The 18110-nt window shown below is 29.5% G+C and overlaps 2 protein-coding genes and 1 non-coding gene across 13 annotated transcripts in view; 2 read left to right on the forward strand and 1 right to left on the reverse strand.

Annotated features, from left to right (window-relative positions):
• The window catches only part of LOC105200726, a 34546-nt gene that overhangs the window by 9616 nt on the left and 6820 nt on the right, over positions 1-18110 (forward strand). The window contains exon 1 of one of the 2 annotated variants that reach the window (XM_039446008.1): positions 16198-17075. The exons of the other annotated variant lie outside the window; for it this stretch is intronic. The gene's annotated coding sequence lies outside the window, so the exon portion shown is untranslated. Of the gene's footprint in view, positions 1-16197; positions 17076-18110 lie in introns of those variants that run through there. 2 annotated transcript variants of the gene reach the window in all.
• The window catches only part of LOC105200917 (collagen alpha-2(IX) chain), a 30740-nt gene that overhangs the window by 5198 nt on the left and 7432 nt on the right, over positions 1-18110 (reverse strand). For all 10 annotated transcript variants that reach the window (XM_039446002.1, XM_039445994.1, XM_039445997.1 and 7 more), the window contains exons 2-11: positions 10610-10677; positions 10345-10534; positions 9665-9881; positions 8660-8830; positions 8095-8166; positions 7934-8017; positions 7134-7241; positions 6315-6422; positions 6031-6199; positions 339-599 (exon numbers count right to left, since the gene is read on the reverse strand). In XM_039446002.1, the coding sequence (XP_039301936.1) occupies positions 339-599; positions 6031-6199; positions 6315-6422; positions 7134-7241; positions 7934-8017; positions 8095-8166; positions 8660-8830; positions 9665-9881; positions 10345-10534; positions 10610-10658 (1429 nt within the window). In that variant the 5' untranslated portion in view covers positions 10659-10677. The remainder of the gene's footprint in view (positions 1-338; positions 600-6030; positions 6200-6314; positions 6423-7133; positions 7242-7933; positions 8018-8094; positions 8167-8659; positions 8831-9664; positions 9882-10344; positions 10535-10609; positions 10678-18110) is intronic.
• Trnar-acg lies at positions 11601-11673 on the forward strand. The gene has a single exon. It is a non-coding gene; the product is annotated as a tRNA-Arg (tRNA).

An 18110-nucleotide genomic window follows, 5' to 3' on the forward strand; every position in this document is an offset into this window, starting at 1 on the left:
AATTATACATTATAAAATATAAATAATGTTATTATATAAGGAAATTGTTTTATCTATCTAATCCAACGGTTCGTTATTATTTCTAATTTATTATCTAAATTATTTATTTCCACACATTGTTTTAATTGCGGCTGATGACGCCTGAGTAAAGTCAAAACGTACCGTCTCTATCATTATTAAACGTTTAAATCAACAATTTTTTTTACTTTTTAATTTTATTTTTTCTTAATTATTGCTTGTTTTCGACCTCTTTTTTGGGTTTCCTATTTCAGTTACATCGAGTTATCTAATAGAGTTATATTAAAACTTGTTGAATTTTAAAACAACAAAATGCGAACCATCTCGACCACGTTCTCCGATATCGCCCTTTGGGCCTATTTGACCCGGAGGTCCTGGTAACCCTGGCAGTCCTGGTGGACCTGGTAGTCCTCTTATGCCAGGAGGACCTTGTGGCCCTGGAATGCTAGAAGTGTTCATAAATACAGTGCTGCCTTGAGATCCAGGACGACCAGGAGGTCCAGGAAGGCCAGGAAGGCCTGGTGCACCGTCTCGACCGCGGGAGCCATCTAATCCCGGATATCCCCTGTCTCCAGATTCGCCTAAAATTATTAAATTTTCTAGTGATGTAATTAATACCTTTTTATTTAACGTTTTTCCTAATAATTTTATCCTCTTTTTCTCGAGTTAATAAGGTTAATTTCATAAATATTTAACGATAGATGTTTGTCAACATCTATCGTTTGAAACATTCTCTTCTTCTTTATTACGCAATTAATTTTGACTCCTGAGTTACTTATAAGCGCTTAATTTTGAATTTCTTATAGACGAGTACGTATTACCACAGATTGCGATAAATTGATTTACAATGACTGCGAATGAACACATCTGGGTCAACGATACATGTAATATCATTCCTCATCTAAATCATTTAATAGTCGTTATTTGTATCGTGACTTTTTATAGTAATGGTAATAAGAAGGTTATAAATGTAGCCGATTCAAACGTTTGAGCTCAAATCAATCGATACTAATAACTGATGTTTGCTCTTGTTATGATACATTTATGATAAATTTTAGTCAAACGAATTTTAGTTCAATATATATTATTCATATCTAGAGGCGCGGTCGCGACTCGCGCCTATGTAGAAAAATTTTTTTTATGAAAGTCGCAGACCGACTCTCTTTTACGCGAGTCAGCGAGTTCCAAGCACGCGAGATTATCAGATTTCAGTAACGGCTGAACCGATCAAGTTCTGAGTAGTCTCAAACGATAGCTTGGCCCCGACTTGTATAATAAAAGTGTTTTTATTTTTACTCTCCGTGCCCTACGAGTGGAGATATCGCGACGCAAATCTAAATATTCATCTTTAATCTTTAAGAAACATCGTCGTCGCCCTCAGGAATTCTTTTCATATTTTCGAAACGAGTGGCGCTGACATACATCAGTCAGCCGTATGCGACTTGTGGTGTACTTGTGGTGTATGTGGTGTAGTACTTCTTGTCATCTTGTCATCATTATCATATCCGTCGTGACAGGTTCTTTAATCTGATCTTTATTCGTCAGTCATTAACAATAATCTTGGTAAGAGTCTCTGACTAGCTTTGTTTTATTCTTTTTTATTGTGAATTTATATATTTTATTATAATTTATTGCAGACATAAGGATTGCATTGAACATTGAGCTACAAAAGAAATTATGATCAGAAATATTTAAATAGTCCGTCAGTGGAGGAGACAGACATTGCGCTGCAAATAGATAATAAAATATCATTACAAGAACACGATGCCGATATTGAAAAAAATATAATATAACAATTGTCAACTTTGAACAATCCGTTTTTCATGAAAGCTATGGAAGAGTACATGTGAATTATATAAAAACGATATGGTGGATGCTCGTATGCATAATACTCATAATTCTAAAACAAGGTCAGATACATAATTTAAACGTATATATATATATATATATATATACACACGTTTAAATTATGTATCTATATATCTATATATATATATATATATATATATATATATATATATATCTATCTATATATATATATATATATATATATATATATATATATATATAAAAAATTTTACGCATTTTTTTGAATAAACGTATATCATGTTTATTAGAAGATTACACAATTTCAAGATATTTAATTTAAGTAAATACCACTTAGGTTGGAATAAGAGATTTTGTAAAAAATATTAATTAATACATGTTATTCGGGTTGAAAGAATAAAGATTTTTAGGTGCGCGCACACACATAGGCGCCTTTTTTTACCTTTTCTTTGAAAAGATAAATACCACTTAGGTTGGAAGAAGAGATTTTGTAGAAAATATTAATACATATCATTTGGTTTAAACAAATATATCTTATACATGAATAATATTATTAATATTATTAATTTCATCATTTTTTATACAACAAAAAGACAAGGGTTTATTAAGATTCTTTTTCAAATAAAAAAAAGAAAGATTTCATACTTAAAATATTTTTATAGTAGTAAATAGTATGAAGTTTTTATTATTATAATTTATTATTATAATCTTAGAAATAACAAAAAAAGAAGATAAAATTAATTACTGTTACGTAAGTTATTTGTAAACGTTGTAGATCTTTTAAAATTATCCGCCAAGACCACGATTCACTGATTAGATACGTTAAATTGTTGTATCTAGTTCTGTATCTTTAAATGATGTTATAGTACCATCGCGCAAGTTATTTGTATTATGTAATATCTGCACAAAATTTATCATAACGATACCGTGAAGGTTACAGATTTGTTCTATTCATTGTTTATTCATTGCGTAAACATCCTTAATTAATCTAAGAATGTTAAATCAAATTAACGACTACTAAAAGGATCGATGGGGTTAAAACGTTGTATGTTGCTTTTGAGTTTCCTTTTTCGTATGTGACGCATACGAGCTGTTAAAAAACAATCTGCGAGAGAGAATAGAGTATTTTAAGGCGCGTGTATATACTCATCTATTGACAATCGATATTGAAATGTCGTTTCATTTATTGTATATTGAACGTGACAATTTGAAAACCTTTTAAGTCTAAGCATTGAGTGTCCGCAGATTAATTTTAAAAATAGATTCTTTAATAAATCTGAAAAAAAAGATCTTTTCTCTCAGATTTTGTTGAAAAAAAAATCAGTTTGTAGATTTTGATTTTTAAGATTAGGTATTTTAATAATTACCTTTCATATATAATCTTTATTAATGAGAAATTCATTTAAAATTAGTTTAATCTGTTATCGAAATTTGATACAATAAAAATAAACCACCTTCTATAGTTATATATTAATTCGTAAAATGATGTAATTAATCGCACTTAAATGTTTATGGAATTCTAATAAACTCAGAATTAATGTATACATTGTGATACGTACCTTAAGATAAAATATATTTATAAGAAGAAAAGATGTTAAAAATATAAATCTAAAGTAGAAATATTTGCAATTAATGAGATGTTATTCTATTTAATTCTTAATATGTTTCTTTCATATGTCATTACATGTATGTTATTTACATAATTGTGTACATATCTGTGATTCAGCGTACACATTTATGGAATAAATCGATAAAACGGTGTCACTGATTTATTAACTTGTTATGCAAGACGATCAAAAATAATTTTGCTTGGGCTGTGTATAGTTTTCACAGTTCTTATTATCGCGCATCGATTATTATCATCTAACCGACAGGATATTTATTAATAGTTACATAAGAGGTAATCTTATGATAAAAGATGTATAAATAAAGTAAACGAAAACAGAAAAATAACAGAAAAATAAATTTATTGTTTTACCCCTCCATTCAATTTAAACTTACATATAAAAAATGCGCAAACAACGTAGCTGCATTGAAATCGCATGTTTGCACGATTATCGCGGGTGTGCAGTGTCCACAACTTTTAGAAGCACGGACGCAATTTTGAATATTGTAAAGTAAGTATTTTAACTCTTAAACACACCGATCCTGTAAAATACGGAAACACATTTTTGGGTCTGAGAGACTTTTTTAACTTTGAAAAGCTAAATCTTTGATTACAATCAATATTTTTCTACGATTTTTTTTTAAAACGAAAGTTCAAAATCTCAGGAGTGTGACTGCACAATCGGCATTGCCGAAAAATAATTTATTGTGAAGTTATAAAAGAAAAACCATTAAGCAAAAATGAGAAATTGGTCAAAAATCCACTTTTTCTTTAAAAAATCATATCTTTGCAACAAAAAACATTTAAGGACTTTCAAATACGGCGTTTTAAAGCTAAAGAGTCACACTTTCAAAATAAAATTTGGCAAAGTCATTCCTTTTAAAAAGTATAATTATATAACATGGAGAATATAAGGTATTTTTGGGCATCTAAAAATCTATTTAAAAAAAAAAATTATATTTTTGCAACAAAAAATTTTGAAGAACTTTACAATATGGCGTTTTCAAGCTAAAGATTCATACTTTCAAAAAAAAATTATATCATTGTTATTTCTTTTAAAAAATGTACTTATGTAACAAGGCAAATATGAGGTATTTTTGATTAAATCGTGTCTAAAATTGAAAATTGATGTGTTTCATGATATATTTTGAAAAAACTCCCTTTTCTACAGCATTTTATAGTATTCCAACTTTAGACAAAGTACATGCGAGTAACATTCGCAAACCGACTTGTTCGAACGTATTTTATCCAGCTTTTTTATGTAAAATACTCACAACAAAAGTTTCACTTACCCACAAAACCCACGTGGTACTATCTCTTCTCTGTATTGTCAATGAAAAATCTTTCTATTTCAAAAATTCAAGAGATAGCATCTTTAATTCTCATTGAAAAATTTTATTCCAACTCAAGTGGTATTTCAACATTTAATTTCAAAGAATTAAAGAGGAAACAATACAAAATGAGAAAATTTTATTGAAATAAAAAATTCTTCTATAGACTTCTATGGATCGACGGACAATTCCGCGTTGTTTGTTTTAAATTACGTTTGCCAACTATGTTAGGGAGATGCGATGAGAAGGAAACGCGGCGTGTCTTGTACGTCTACGTTAATATGTAACAGGAGCGAACACAGATTATCAATACGAGAGCAAGCATTTCATATTTTATTGTTGACAGATACATTTAAAACGCCATAATTTCAAAAATAAATAGTTTCGAGATATATATCTGTGAATAAGCGTGTGAACGAATATATTTCGATCGTAAAGTATTACGATAAATTGAAAATTGATGTGTGTAAAGTATTACGATAAATTGAAAATTAATGATGCATTTTAATTGAATATAAATAGCAATAATTTTAAGTAATTTCATATAATGTAACTTTTGTACTTAAAAGAAATAAAAAAATAAAAAATTCAAAGTAGTTATAGGCCGATTCGGGACCACTACGTGTTAGTGCATACGTATACGTGTACGTGTATGTGTGTGAGAGACGTTACAAGGGTCAGGTATATTCGCTGTTTTTCTCCCTCTCTCTTTCCCTCTCTTTCCAATAACGGTTTTTTCCGAATCATTGTTATATGCTAAACTAATTTTTAATAAAATTGATATGAATTTTTATTATGTTTATATTGGGTTGATATTAACCTAATATAAACTTAATATAAATTTTATATCAATTTTATTAAAAAGTAGTTTAGCAAATAACAATTAATTAGGAATAAAACGTATCCCTTTTTCTCTCCCTCTCTCTTTTCTTTAAAATTACTCGATTTTTCCTTAGCAAATTATTCATGATTAAAACCTACGTAAGCGTTATAAGATCATTACACTCATTTTGGCGTAATCAAGATAGAATTGATTAGACATGGAAATGACAACGAATGCATTAATCCGTTTCGTAATATTTTCTCGTTCTGTCACTGACATAGAATAACGCAATTATACATCTCGTCGGGATTTCCAACAAGATCGAATTACATCGTCGAGCGAGTGTTCAGCGTTCCACGAGTGGATTTAATCTATCTTAATTGAGTGATTTATCTGATGTTCTCTTTTTAAAGAGAATTGCATACCTTTTTCACCCGGTTGTCCCTGAACTCCGTTATCTCCTTGTTCACCTTTGGCTCCTTTCTCACCCTTATATCTCAGCGAACCAAGAAAAAAATCGCTCATATTTCCTGGTGGACCTGGAAATCCTCGAGGACCTTGATCTCCTTTCAGACCCGGGAATCCCATATCGCCCTATTCAAAGAATAATTTGTGTATAATTTTTAACTTGTAATAATTGTTTTATTGCTATTCTTTATATAAAGAAGTTTCCTAATCACGTGTCACTAAATGCAAAGTAAGAGCTCACTCTTTCTCCCTTTGGGCCTGGTAAACCTGATGGTCCCACTGGGCCGTTCGATCCTTTGGAACCTTGTAATCCTGGAAAACCTCTTGCACCAATGTTACCTGGAATTCCCTGATAATATACATGTTTTATTTTCTTTGCGTACATAATGCATGTAAATGTAAATGTAAAAATTACTTAAATGTAAAAATACTTAAATAATGTAAATTGTATAGGATGTCCTATTTTAATCAACGAACTTGAATTTCTCCAAAATCACCCGAAATATTGAAATTCTATTTCTACGAGATTGTATCGAGAGGGATATATTTTGTTTAAAAAAATTTAACTTTAGATGTAGGTGTCAAAATCAAATAAAGATTAACTTGTGGAATGAAGTTACATGATTTTTTTTACATAATGTGATTTTTGTAATTAGTGTATTTTTCACAAAAAAATATTAATATAAAGTTACCAAAAAATTATATTAATAATTTACAAGATATTTTATCTTTTATTTTGGCATATTTGGATATGAAATATAAAAATATATCGCAAATTATTAAATATTATTCAATATTATAACTGTATCTTAATACCTTTTTCCTTTTTTGTTAAATTATTAGAAAAATCATATTATGCAAAAAAGTACATATATATATATATATATATATATATATATATATATATATCCATTAAAAAAAATTAAGTTGATCTTTATTTTGATGCTTCAAGGACATATTTTGTTTAAAAAAATTTTGAGATTTTGGAAATTCAAGTGCGTTAAAATAATACAATACACCCTGTAAATTATAAGTTTTAAAATAAATAAAAATAACGTACTGGTATTCCTTGTTCCCCTGGTGGTCCACGTTGCCCTGGAAATCCTGGTATACCTGTAGTACCAATTGGTCCCGGTGCTCCGGGTGGCCCAGGTGGACCGGCAAGTCCCTGACATGATTTTTTTTATCAACATTCTCGGAAATTATTAAGAGAGTAAAAAATTTCGTACAACTTTGACTATCAACGATTAATTATATTGTGCTTCACTGATATGTAGATTTATCGATACGCAGGATTCAGAAAAATTATTCAACGTTATCTTGTTTCTTTTTTTTTAATAAACTTTAATTGATTCGTGCGTTTGCACCTTGTATTTGACCGATCATTTGATTGACTGTTCAAAATTCACTCGATTCTTTACCCTTGTCATTCCCATTTATGCTTCTCGGCGAGAGAGTTTGTTGTGAAGACAAATTTTCTGTATTTCACCCATATATGTAATACTTCCATATTGTTAACGTAGTTCAAAAGCTGGCACGTTTTCCATTCTTAAAAAAATCTGCGTTAGCAATACAGGAGTATTACGTACATGATTTTGTCAGCAATTATAATAATTAGTGTCGTCCGGTGGAACGACAAGACAATGTTTGTTGTAATATCGATCGCGACATTTATCACTTTACACATTTGCGTTATCGATATTTGTAGGTTTCAATATCAATGACATTTGACCCTCACAATATCAATCGTAGACCAAACTTTATTTAGCGTTTCTCTTCACTTTTAATATTGAAAGCTAGCTCATCTATATTCAGATACATGCAAATATTTAACAAATATAAAACAAGCAAAGAACTTACATTTGTACCATTAAATCCACGTGGTCCTTGCGGACAGATCATGTCGCAAGTGGGTTTTAGTTGAAGTGGAGCAGCTACGGTCTTCTACGATCACGTACGATTACATTAGTAAGATCATTCGAATTTGTTAAATCTTGTCTAAACATGTACATGGATCTTACCGGCAGCTCCTCGCACGTTTCTCTTTCGTGTCTCGTTGGATCGCAATTTAGAACCATCCATTGCACATCAATCTGAAGATAATGCAAATAGACGTATATTTATAATTTTGGAATGTATCACAATAAATTTTATCAAGTGTTTGTATAATATATTTATATATTTTTCTTCTATATGAATAATAATATTTCTACTTATTAGAATTCTAATGTCGCATCTGCATTCTGGATATGAGCCAATGTTTAATATTAAATTCAGTTTATCCTATTCCTCTGATGGTTTTAGACTCGCTGTTTGTGAAGCAGCTGTTAATTAAGTAGCGGGTTATTTAACTGCGACGGCCAACTCATAACTTTGTCTCTGGAAGATGCGCATTCCTTGCAGCGATGCAATTCGTGTATATTAGATATGCATGCAAGTCAACCTGTGTAGATAATTGAATCGAGATTCGTTAAAGACTTTTGATTCAAAAAGGTCATTTCATCAGACTGAACAATAGATTAATTAGTGCGATTATTAAGCTTTGATATATAGCAAATTTGTTTAAATATTATGATGAAGTCTTACCGGTACAGTGATCTTACTATTGCTCATTTTGGCTATCGATATATCTCCGTCGACTTTGACTGGCCTGCGCGGTTTTAATTCTTCCATGCCAACGAATTCACAATCGATGTTAAGAATTAACTTATCCTTGAACACTCCAAAGTTTACCTTGTGCCAACCCCTGTCGAACACCTATTTTGTAAGAAATCATATATATATTTTTTTCAACATTATTATCCAATGATGCAAGCTTCAATTAATCAACCTAGACGGGATAATGATGTAGAAAGGGACAAGCGAGTCCTAAGTAAGACTCATTATCGAGAGGCCTCAGAGTTTCATATTTGTCGCATAAATCTTTTGCTATTTCAAAATGCGTTAGCGTTAAGCACTTGCAGTCCTTGTCGATTAAAAGATTCCGAGAGCAACATTTTTTTATCGCCACATGGCGCAAGACTCTTTTTTTTTTACGCCAACGTTCTAAGGCGCCAGGGTTCTTTCAAGAGACACTTGAGCACGAAGCAACTCGACGTAACTTACATCCGTTGCGTCTTCTCTATATGATATGACAACGTTATAATTCATCTGGTCGTCTACTTTTGCGTCTTGGCATGCATCACGCGACAGTTTACATAATAATATCATAGAGCAAAACACTCATGCATGATAATCAGTTTGACTCTTTCTCTTTCTCTTCTCGGTAACATGTATAAGAAATGATTCACTCGATAGGATAAATATTACGTCGTGTTGTCATAAACAAATACGACGTTGATGATTTGGAATGTCACAGCAAATGCAGTGTCTTAACAAACGACGAGAGAGGAGTGACATAAATATTGCCTTTTGCAAAAAAAATATAATCTATTATTTAATTTGAATTATTTTTCTGAAGATTTTGCTTCAGTGTTCCGTTTGGAAACAGCACCAAGAATTTATTTTAGAAATAGAGAACAGTCACCCACAGCATTGCGCAAAATGAGCTATTCTGAAACAATGATGGATCAAGTGGCCGATGACACTCACGCGATTATTTATGAAGGAAACCGTCTGTAATTCTCCCTCGTGGTCGATCGATGAAAAATCCAGCGTTCGCTTCTTGGAATTCATCGTGATGAGAAACTGAGCGTCGCCGTTTGCGTCCGCAATCTTAATGACATGCCAAGGATACTTCGGTAATTTCCTAGCTCTCAGTGAGTACACTAACGAGAATTCTTCTGGAAGTCCGTTGGGTATAATGTTTCTGGAAAAGGATTTGCACATAAAAGAAGAATCAGCATTTCGCTAATCGATACTTCTTAACGAGTAAACTTATAGAAGACTGTATAAAGCAGTCATCATTAACTAATTGAAACAAAATTTAGTACTGTATTTGATTTGTCATCTGATAAATATTTAAGATGAACATGAAGATTCAAGATCAAAGAATTTTGAAACTATTGTGAAAAAGACTCATGTCAAAGGATTAATCAAACTCAATTGATTAATACTTAATCGATTGATTATCGCATCTTTGTTAAGATATAAACAAAATTTTTTATTATTTAATTCATTAAAAAACGGATTAGATTATAAAAGCAATGAATTATATAAATAAAAAATTAGTTTTAAGCAACTCTGCTGGTTGAGTTAATCGTTAAGATCTAATTAACCGGGGCCCAAATCGGCCTAGAGGCCGTTGTTTTTACGCAAACTAATTTGAATACTTCATTGGAAGAGTGACATCATTGTCTTTCTCCAGACGGTATGCAGTCTGCATGCGATTGCTGCCCCGGACCTTCGTCATGCCAATGTAACCGGAGTCCAATTTCAGCTTGCTGATGAAGTCGAACGTCTGCAGATCGTCTTCGCCAGACTTGTAGCCGTTGCATAATCCAGATTTGGCGATGACATATTCTAACAGAAATATAACACTACGAGTTTCACGAATGCTACAAATAATCCTGTACTATCATTGCAAATAATACTTACGAGCATAAGTTATATGCGCTATCACAAATATCCATGTTTGCAGATACATTTGCTGCGAGCAAATAAATCTGAAACAGCGACGATATTTGACGATAATAGTAATAATTGACGTATCTGTTATATTCCAGGATGAATGCTCGCAAGTAATTACAAAAATATAAATATGTAACGATGATGACGATGATATGTACAAAATGCATGAGGAAGAAACAAAAGAAATGATTAAGTGTACAAAAAAATTGTTATTTAAAAACAAACCAGGAAGAACGTTCGATATAAAGAATACTTGATAGATATAAAAAGGTTTAATTTTTTGATAGCATTTTAAAGAAGCAAGATAGCACTTAAAGGAAGATTATATTTATAAGATTCCGCGAGACATTGCAAAACTTCAAATTACGTAGTTTGTTGTCCTTGACATAATTTTTTTCTTTATGTTAAATCAAAGCTTATCAGATTTTACCAGAATTTATCATTAAGTAAAGTTCTTAAATTTAATGACTTATTTACTTAATGATAAATTCTGATAAATTCTGATAAGCTTTGATTTAAGTAACATGAAGAAAAAAAATTATGTCAAGGACAACAAACTATGTAATTTGAAGTTTTGCAATTGTATAATTTAATGTTTTGCAGTTCTGTCGATTGAATTAATCAATAATAAAATTAAATAAAATTTTATTTACTTAATAACAAAGTAATTAATTTATCAAATTATACTTATTCTATTTAATAAAATAAAGAGAATTTTTTTAATATATGAAGAAAAATATTAGACCAAAATCAACAAATTATATAATTTCAAGTTTTGCAATTTCGTCGATTAAATTAATCGACAATCAAGTTAATGAAATTTGATCGAAGTCAACCTAAATGCGATATTAATGACTTTCAAATTTCCCCAAAGTTAAAACTTTTTATGCAATATAAAATTGTTCTTTGCACATCAATTTAATTTGATAATACTATACTGAAAAAAGGGCTTTTATAGGGTCCTGTGACGCAACGGATAACGTGTCTGACTACGGATCAGAAGATTCCAAGTTCGAATCCTGGCAGGATCGGTTAAATCATATTTTGATAATACAAGTATAAAATTTTAAAGGTGAAAATTAACATGAAAAAACTATGGAATTGAATAATGTTTAAACTTCATGCGTTTTATTTAAGATTGATTGATAAACATATAATCTTATCAGCGTAAGATTTTTTCGAAGGAAGGGGCAAGAGATTATCAATTCCGTTATTACATAAACAGCAATATTTTATGTAAATTGCTTCTTTAGATATTTTATAACTTAGATTGATTCCTTATTCTACATGGAAAAAATATTAAATTTTATAAATTTCACAATTTTTATTTTTTTAAGAAGAAAATATAGATAAAACACAGTTATTAAAAACGAAATGTGTTCATTAATATTACCATTATTATTATTGTTATTATTTTTTTATAAAATATTTATTTTCTTAAAAAAATTTTTTTTAATTCGTAAAAAAACAAAACAGCATTCTGTATAAGAAATATTGTTAAATAATATTAAAAATATAATATTAAATTAAAATTAAATAAAAAAAAAAATCGGCGGAATGATGAATGAGGTTAAAGAAGATTATTCAATGAAATGTATAAAACTAAAGAATCATACAATGACCTTTTTCGAAAAAATTTAACACATTTTTAATATTTTGTGTAACAACAAAAATTTACTCATAAACCCACTGAAATATCCGTCTTTAATTTTGATAAACTTTTAATATGTTGTACTCTAGATATAAATGTTGAGACGAATAAGTATTTTTTATCCGTACCCACACGCACGGCAAAATTTAGGAGGTGAAATTGAAAAAATCGGTATTTTTCTTTCGAAGCGAATATCACAGGAACTGTAAGAAATATAAATAGAAACATGTCCTGAACAAAAGTCAAATGGTTTTGAAAGTCGAGTTGGCTAAGACACTCATACCGTAGATTTAGGAGATCCAAGGTCCAAGGATTCCCAGGTTCGAACTTTGACTGACAATGAGGTGTTATTTTTTGCAACAAATTCTTTACAGTTATTTTAGGGGGGGGGAGGCGGTTTTCACATTCAGATGCGAGTTAGCATCATTTATTATTAAATTAATTTTTAAAATAATAAACGTAATATTACTTACAATTAATCTTATTCAACTTACAAAGCTGTATTATGTCCGAAAATTTATTCGGCGTATAGTCTAGTGAATTTGAAAAGGTATTTAAAATCACACGAATAAATTCAGTCCTAAGATCTAGCTATGATCGTTAAAAGCACTTCGTTTATATTATGGTTTCAAAAGAATGTTATCATAATAATTAAGAAAAAAATTTTCTCCCGCAATTTAACATTTTTTCTAAAATTTTGAAATTTATATACACCATCCGTATTCGTTTATGAGCTTAATTCACGTAGCACATTTTATTAATATTTTTCCGTAACAGGATAACAATGAAGACGAAATACATTTCAATATTTCGTGCGCGTATGATGACGGAAGTTTCTATCGCACATAGCAAGAAAAGCATGTAACACTTAAATATATAAATAAAATTACGCACACAGATAAGAAAAGTAAATTACCAAGATCTAAATAATCCAAAATACGTGCCAAGTGACGCAATGAAATTATGCACATTTATAATGTATTGTACACTAGTTACACATATGTAGACGTAAGGATCATGATAATCCATTATACGATTATTATTTCATGCACAAATAAAATTCATATTTTACGACATCGTAGTACTTTGTAGTTTTCATTGTTCTTAAAAAAAGAAATCAGAGAAATCAGATTGCAAGGACTTTAAAGATCAGAAACAAAGATAAGAATACTCGAAATATAATAAATGACGGAAATTTTCTCGCGAACAGCGAAACATTTCAATGTGTAATAAGATCGCAGTGCTAAAATAAAATAAAAAATAAAATACTAAGATATAAATGATCCAAAGTGCACATAATAAGGGAACCAGACGTGTAAATAATTGATTTCAACGAAACCCGTTGTTCATTCTTTGTAAGTAATGCATATCTGTTATATACACTACTCAAAAAAAAATAGGGAACACTTTTCAGACACCAAAAATTAGGCTATTTTCAAATGACTGTAACTCAGTGAAAAATCATCGTAGATAAAAAATAAAAAAAGCATTTTGAAGCTTGAAGATCGAGCTTTAACGTTCTACCAGCAGATTTTTAAAATTCTTTTAACTTTCTTGTCTTATGCAGTAAAAAAGTACACCTTGTTTTGTTCGTTAAAATTTTGTATTTTTGACACTTTGCAGATCGACCAACAAATTTTTTTCAAATAATTCAAGTAAAATTTCATAAACTACAACATTTTACCTACAAAATGCTTTTTTAAAAATTTCTCTACGATTTTTTTTGATCGAGTTACGCAACTTTGAAGCTAAACCTGCATTTTTTACAAATGATATCCGTACTCCGTGAAAAATTATCGTAGACAAAAAATCAAAAAACCATTTAAAAATATAATATAACAATTGTCAACTTTGAACAATCCGTTTTTCATGAAAGCTATGGAAGAGTACATGTCATGTGAATTATATAAAAACGATATGGTGGATGCTCGTATGCATAATACTCATAATTCTAAAGCAAGGTCAGATACATAATTTAAACGTATATATATATATATATATATACACACGTTTAAATTATGTATATATATATATATATATATATATATATATAAAATTTTACGCATTTTTTTGAATAAACGTATATCATGTTTATTAGAAGATTACACAATTTCAAGATATTTAATTTAAGTAAATACCACTTAGGTTGGAATAAGAGATTTTGTAAAAAATATTAATTAATACATGTTATTCGGGTTGAAAGAACAAAGATTTTTAGGTGCGCGCACACACATAGGCGCCTTTTTTTACCTTTTCTTTGAAAAGATAAATACCACTTAGGTTGGAAGAAGAGATTTTGTAGAAAATATTAATACATATCATTTGGTTTAAAAAAATATATCTTATACATGAATAATATTATTAATATTATTAATTTCATCATTTTTTATACAACAAAAAGACAAGGGTTTATTAAGATTCTTTTTCAAATAAAAAAACAGAAAGATTTCATACTTAAAATATTTTTATAGTAGTAAATAGTATGAAGTTTTTATTATTATAATTTATTATTATAATCTTAGAAATAACAAAAAAAAAAGATAAAATTAATTACTGTTACGTAAGTTATTTGTAAACGTTGTAGATCTTTTAAAATTATCCGCCAAGGCCACGATTCACTGATTAGATACGTTAAATTGTTGTATCTAGTTCTGTATCTTTAAATGATGTTATAGTACCATCGCGCAAGTTATTTGTATTATGTAATATCTGCACAAAATTTATCATAACGATACCGTGAAGGTTACAGATTTGTTCCATTCATTGTTTATTCATTGCGTAAACATCCTTAATTAATCTAAGAATGTTAAATCAAATTAACGACTACTAAAAGGATCGATGGGGTTAAAACGTTGTATGTTGCTTTTGAGTTTCCTTTTTCGTATGTGACGCATACGAGCTGTTAAAAAACAATCTGCGAGAGAGAATGGTAGAGAGTATTTTAAAGCGCGTGTACTTGTATATACGCTCACCTGTTGACAATCGATACTGAAATGTCTTTTCATTTATATTGAACGTGACAATTTGAAAACCTTTTAAGTCTAAGCATTGAGTGTCCGCAGATTAATTTCTTTATAGATTCTTTGATAAATCTGAAAAAAAATGATCTTTCCTCTCAGATTTTGTTGAAAAAAAAAAAAAAAATAAATAAATCATTTTGTAGATTTTGATTTTTAAGATTAGGTATTTTAATAATTACCTTTCACATATAATCTTTATTAATGAGAAATTCATTTAAAATTAGTTTAATCTGTTATCGAAATTTAATACAATAAAGATAAACCACCTTCTATAGTTATATATTAATTCGTAAATGATATAATTAATCGCACTTAAATGTTTATGGAATTCTAATAAACTCAGAATTAATGTATACATTATGATACGTACCTTAAGATAAAATATATTCATAAGAAGAAAAAAATATAAATCTAAAGTAGAAATATTTGCAATTAATGAAATGTTATTCTATTTAATTCTTAATAAGTCCTTTCATATGTCATTACATGTATGTTATTCACATAATTATGTATACATATATACCAAACATCTCAGCGAAGGTGTCATATTGTACTCGCCTCTGTAATAAAATTGATATATATTTATTTACAACTAAATTATTAAAATTACAAGTATTTTTAATTCGTAACATATGTGTGGTTACAAAATTGAATTTATAATGTTTTTATTAGGTAAATTCGTACATTTCGCATATAATACCTTATCAAAGGTAGAAATATAAGACGTTAATGACGTAGACTGCATGTAATAATACGATTAAAGAATAACATGTAATATTTATTTATCCTAAATTGATATTTACTATAATAAATATCATAAAATTGTATTTGTGTAATAATATTACAATTAAATCTCAATTAAGGTGAATAAATATTATATGTTCTTCGCTCGCATCGTATTATTTATACTGGCCGGGTCACTAATGCCTAAATTGACGTTATAAATAAAACGTTACAAAACGTCGTAAATTAATTGTAAATTAAACGGATCATTTCTGGTTCCCGTGACCTTACAGAAATGTTTCTGGAATTACATCTATGCATACAACGTTTCGCTAACGTTGTATGCAAGTTTTGCAAACACCGCAAGAATGTTGGAAATGGTATGACGTCGTATATATATATATATACATATATATATTTATATATATATATAAAAGGTATAATTGAATCGGGACATTTCTGGCTGTTTACCGAACATTTATGCGACAAAACGTCGTATAATGCAACGTTACATAAACGTCGAATGATTTTGATTAGCAGGAGATAACTTTCAAGCATCACATGTCTTATTTTCGTTTGCAATTGATACATATGAATCGATATATCAGGTACATACATGTGATTCAGCGTACACATATGATAGGAATAAATCGATAAAACGGGATCACTGATTTATTGATTTGTTACGCAAGAAGATCAAAAATAATTTTACGAGCTGTTGCGTAAGCAGCTTGCATCTCTTATTAACGCGTCGAATGTTATTATCATCTAACCGACAAACAAGATATTTATTAATTGCATACACTGTTTATCATAAGAGATAATATTGAATAAAGTATTGAACGAAATCAGAAAGATAATAAAAAGCTAAATTTAACGTTTTTTCCTTGTATTCAACATATAAATAGTGCGCCAAAAATGCAGTCTCAATGAAGCCATACGTTTGCACGTATTATCGCGGGCGTTATTATTACGCAGTGACACTGCGGTCCACAACCTTTAGAGGCACGGGCGCAATTTTGTATATTGTGAATTTAAAGTAAGTACTTTAAATTTAACCCTTAAACACGTAAGTGGGTCTGAGAGACCCCATATGAAGTTTTGAACGCTTGCTATGTGAAGACGGAATGAGATAGGAGGTTCGGACCAAGACGTAAAAAAAGTTTGAAATCTCCTCTTTCGATTGATATGGTTGATCAACTTTTTTGGTCAACTAGAATTCGAACGGCACGGCAGCAAAGTTTTGTTAGGGTCAATGCAACCCATATAGTGTGTAAGTGAAACTTTTTTTGTGAGTATTTTACATAAAAAAACTGGACAAAATACAAATTCGAACAGGTCGGTTTGCGAATGTTACTCGCATATACTTTGTTTAAAGTTGGAATACTATAAAATGCTATAGAAAAAGGAGTTTTTTCGAAATATATCATGAAACACATCAATTTTCAATTTTAGACACGATTTAATCAAAAATACCTCATATTTGCCTTGTTACATAAGTACATTTTTTAATAGAAATGACAATGATATAATTTTTTTTTTAAGTATGAATCTTTAGTTTTAAAACGCCGTATTGTAAAATTTTTCAAAGTTTTTTGTTGCAAAGATATGATTTTTTTTTAAAAAGTAGATTTTTAGATGCCCAAAAATACCTCATATTCTCCATGTTACATAATTATACTTTTTAAAAAGAATGACTTTGCCAAATTTTATTTTGAAAGTGTGACTCTTTAGCTTTAAAACGCCGTATTTGAAAGTCCTTAAATGTTTTTTGTTGCGAAGATATGATTTTTTGAAGGAAAAGTGGATTTTTGACCAATTTCTCATTTTTGCTTAATGGTTTTTCTTTTATAACTTCACAATGAATTATTTTTCGCCAATGCCGATTGTGCAGTCACACTCCTGAGATCTGACGTCATTTTTCGGAAAAATGTACTGTAAAAAATGTATATCTTCGAAGTCTTGTAACTCGGTCAAAAAAAATCGTAGAAAAAATTTTAAAAAAAGCATTTTGTAGAGAAAATTTCATACTTTATGGCACTTGTATTGGATTTGTCGAGAAAAATTTTTTTAT

Source organism: Solenopsis invicta, chromosome 2 (assembly GCF_016802725.1).
Source record: "Solenopsis invicta isolate M01_SB chromosome 2, UNIL_Sinv_3.0, whole genome shotgun sequence".
Classification (NCBI taxonomy): Eukaryota; Metazoa; Arthropoda; class Insecta; order Hymenoptera; family Formicidae; genus Solenopsis; species Solenopsis invicta.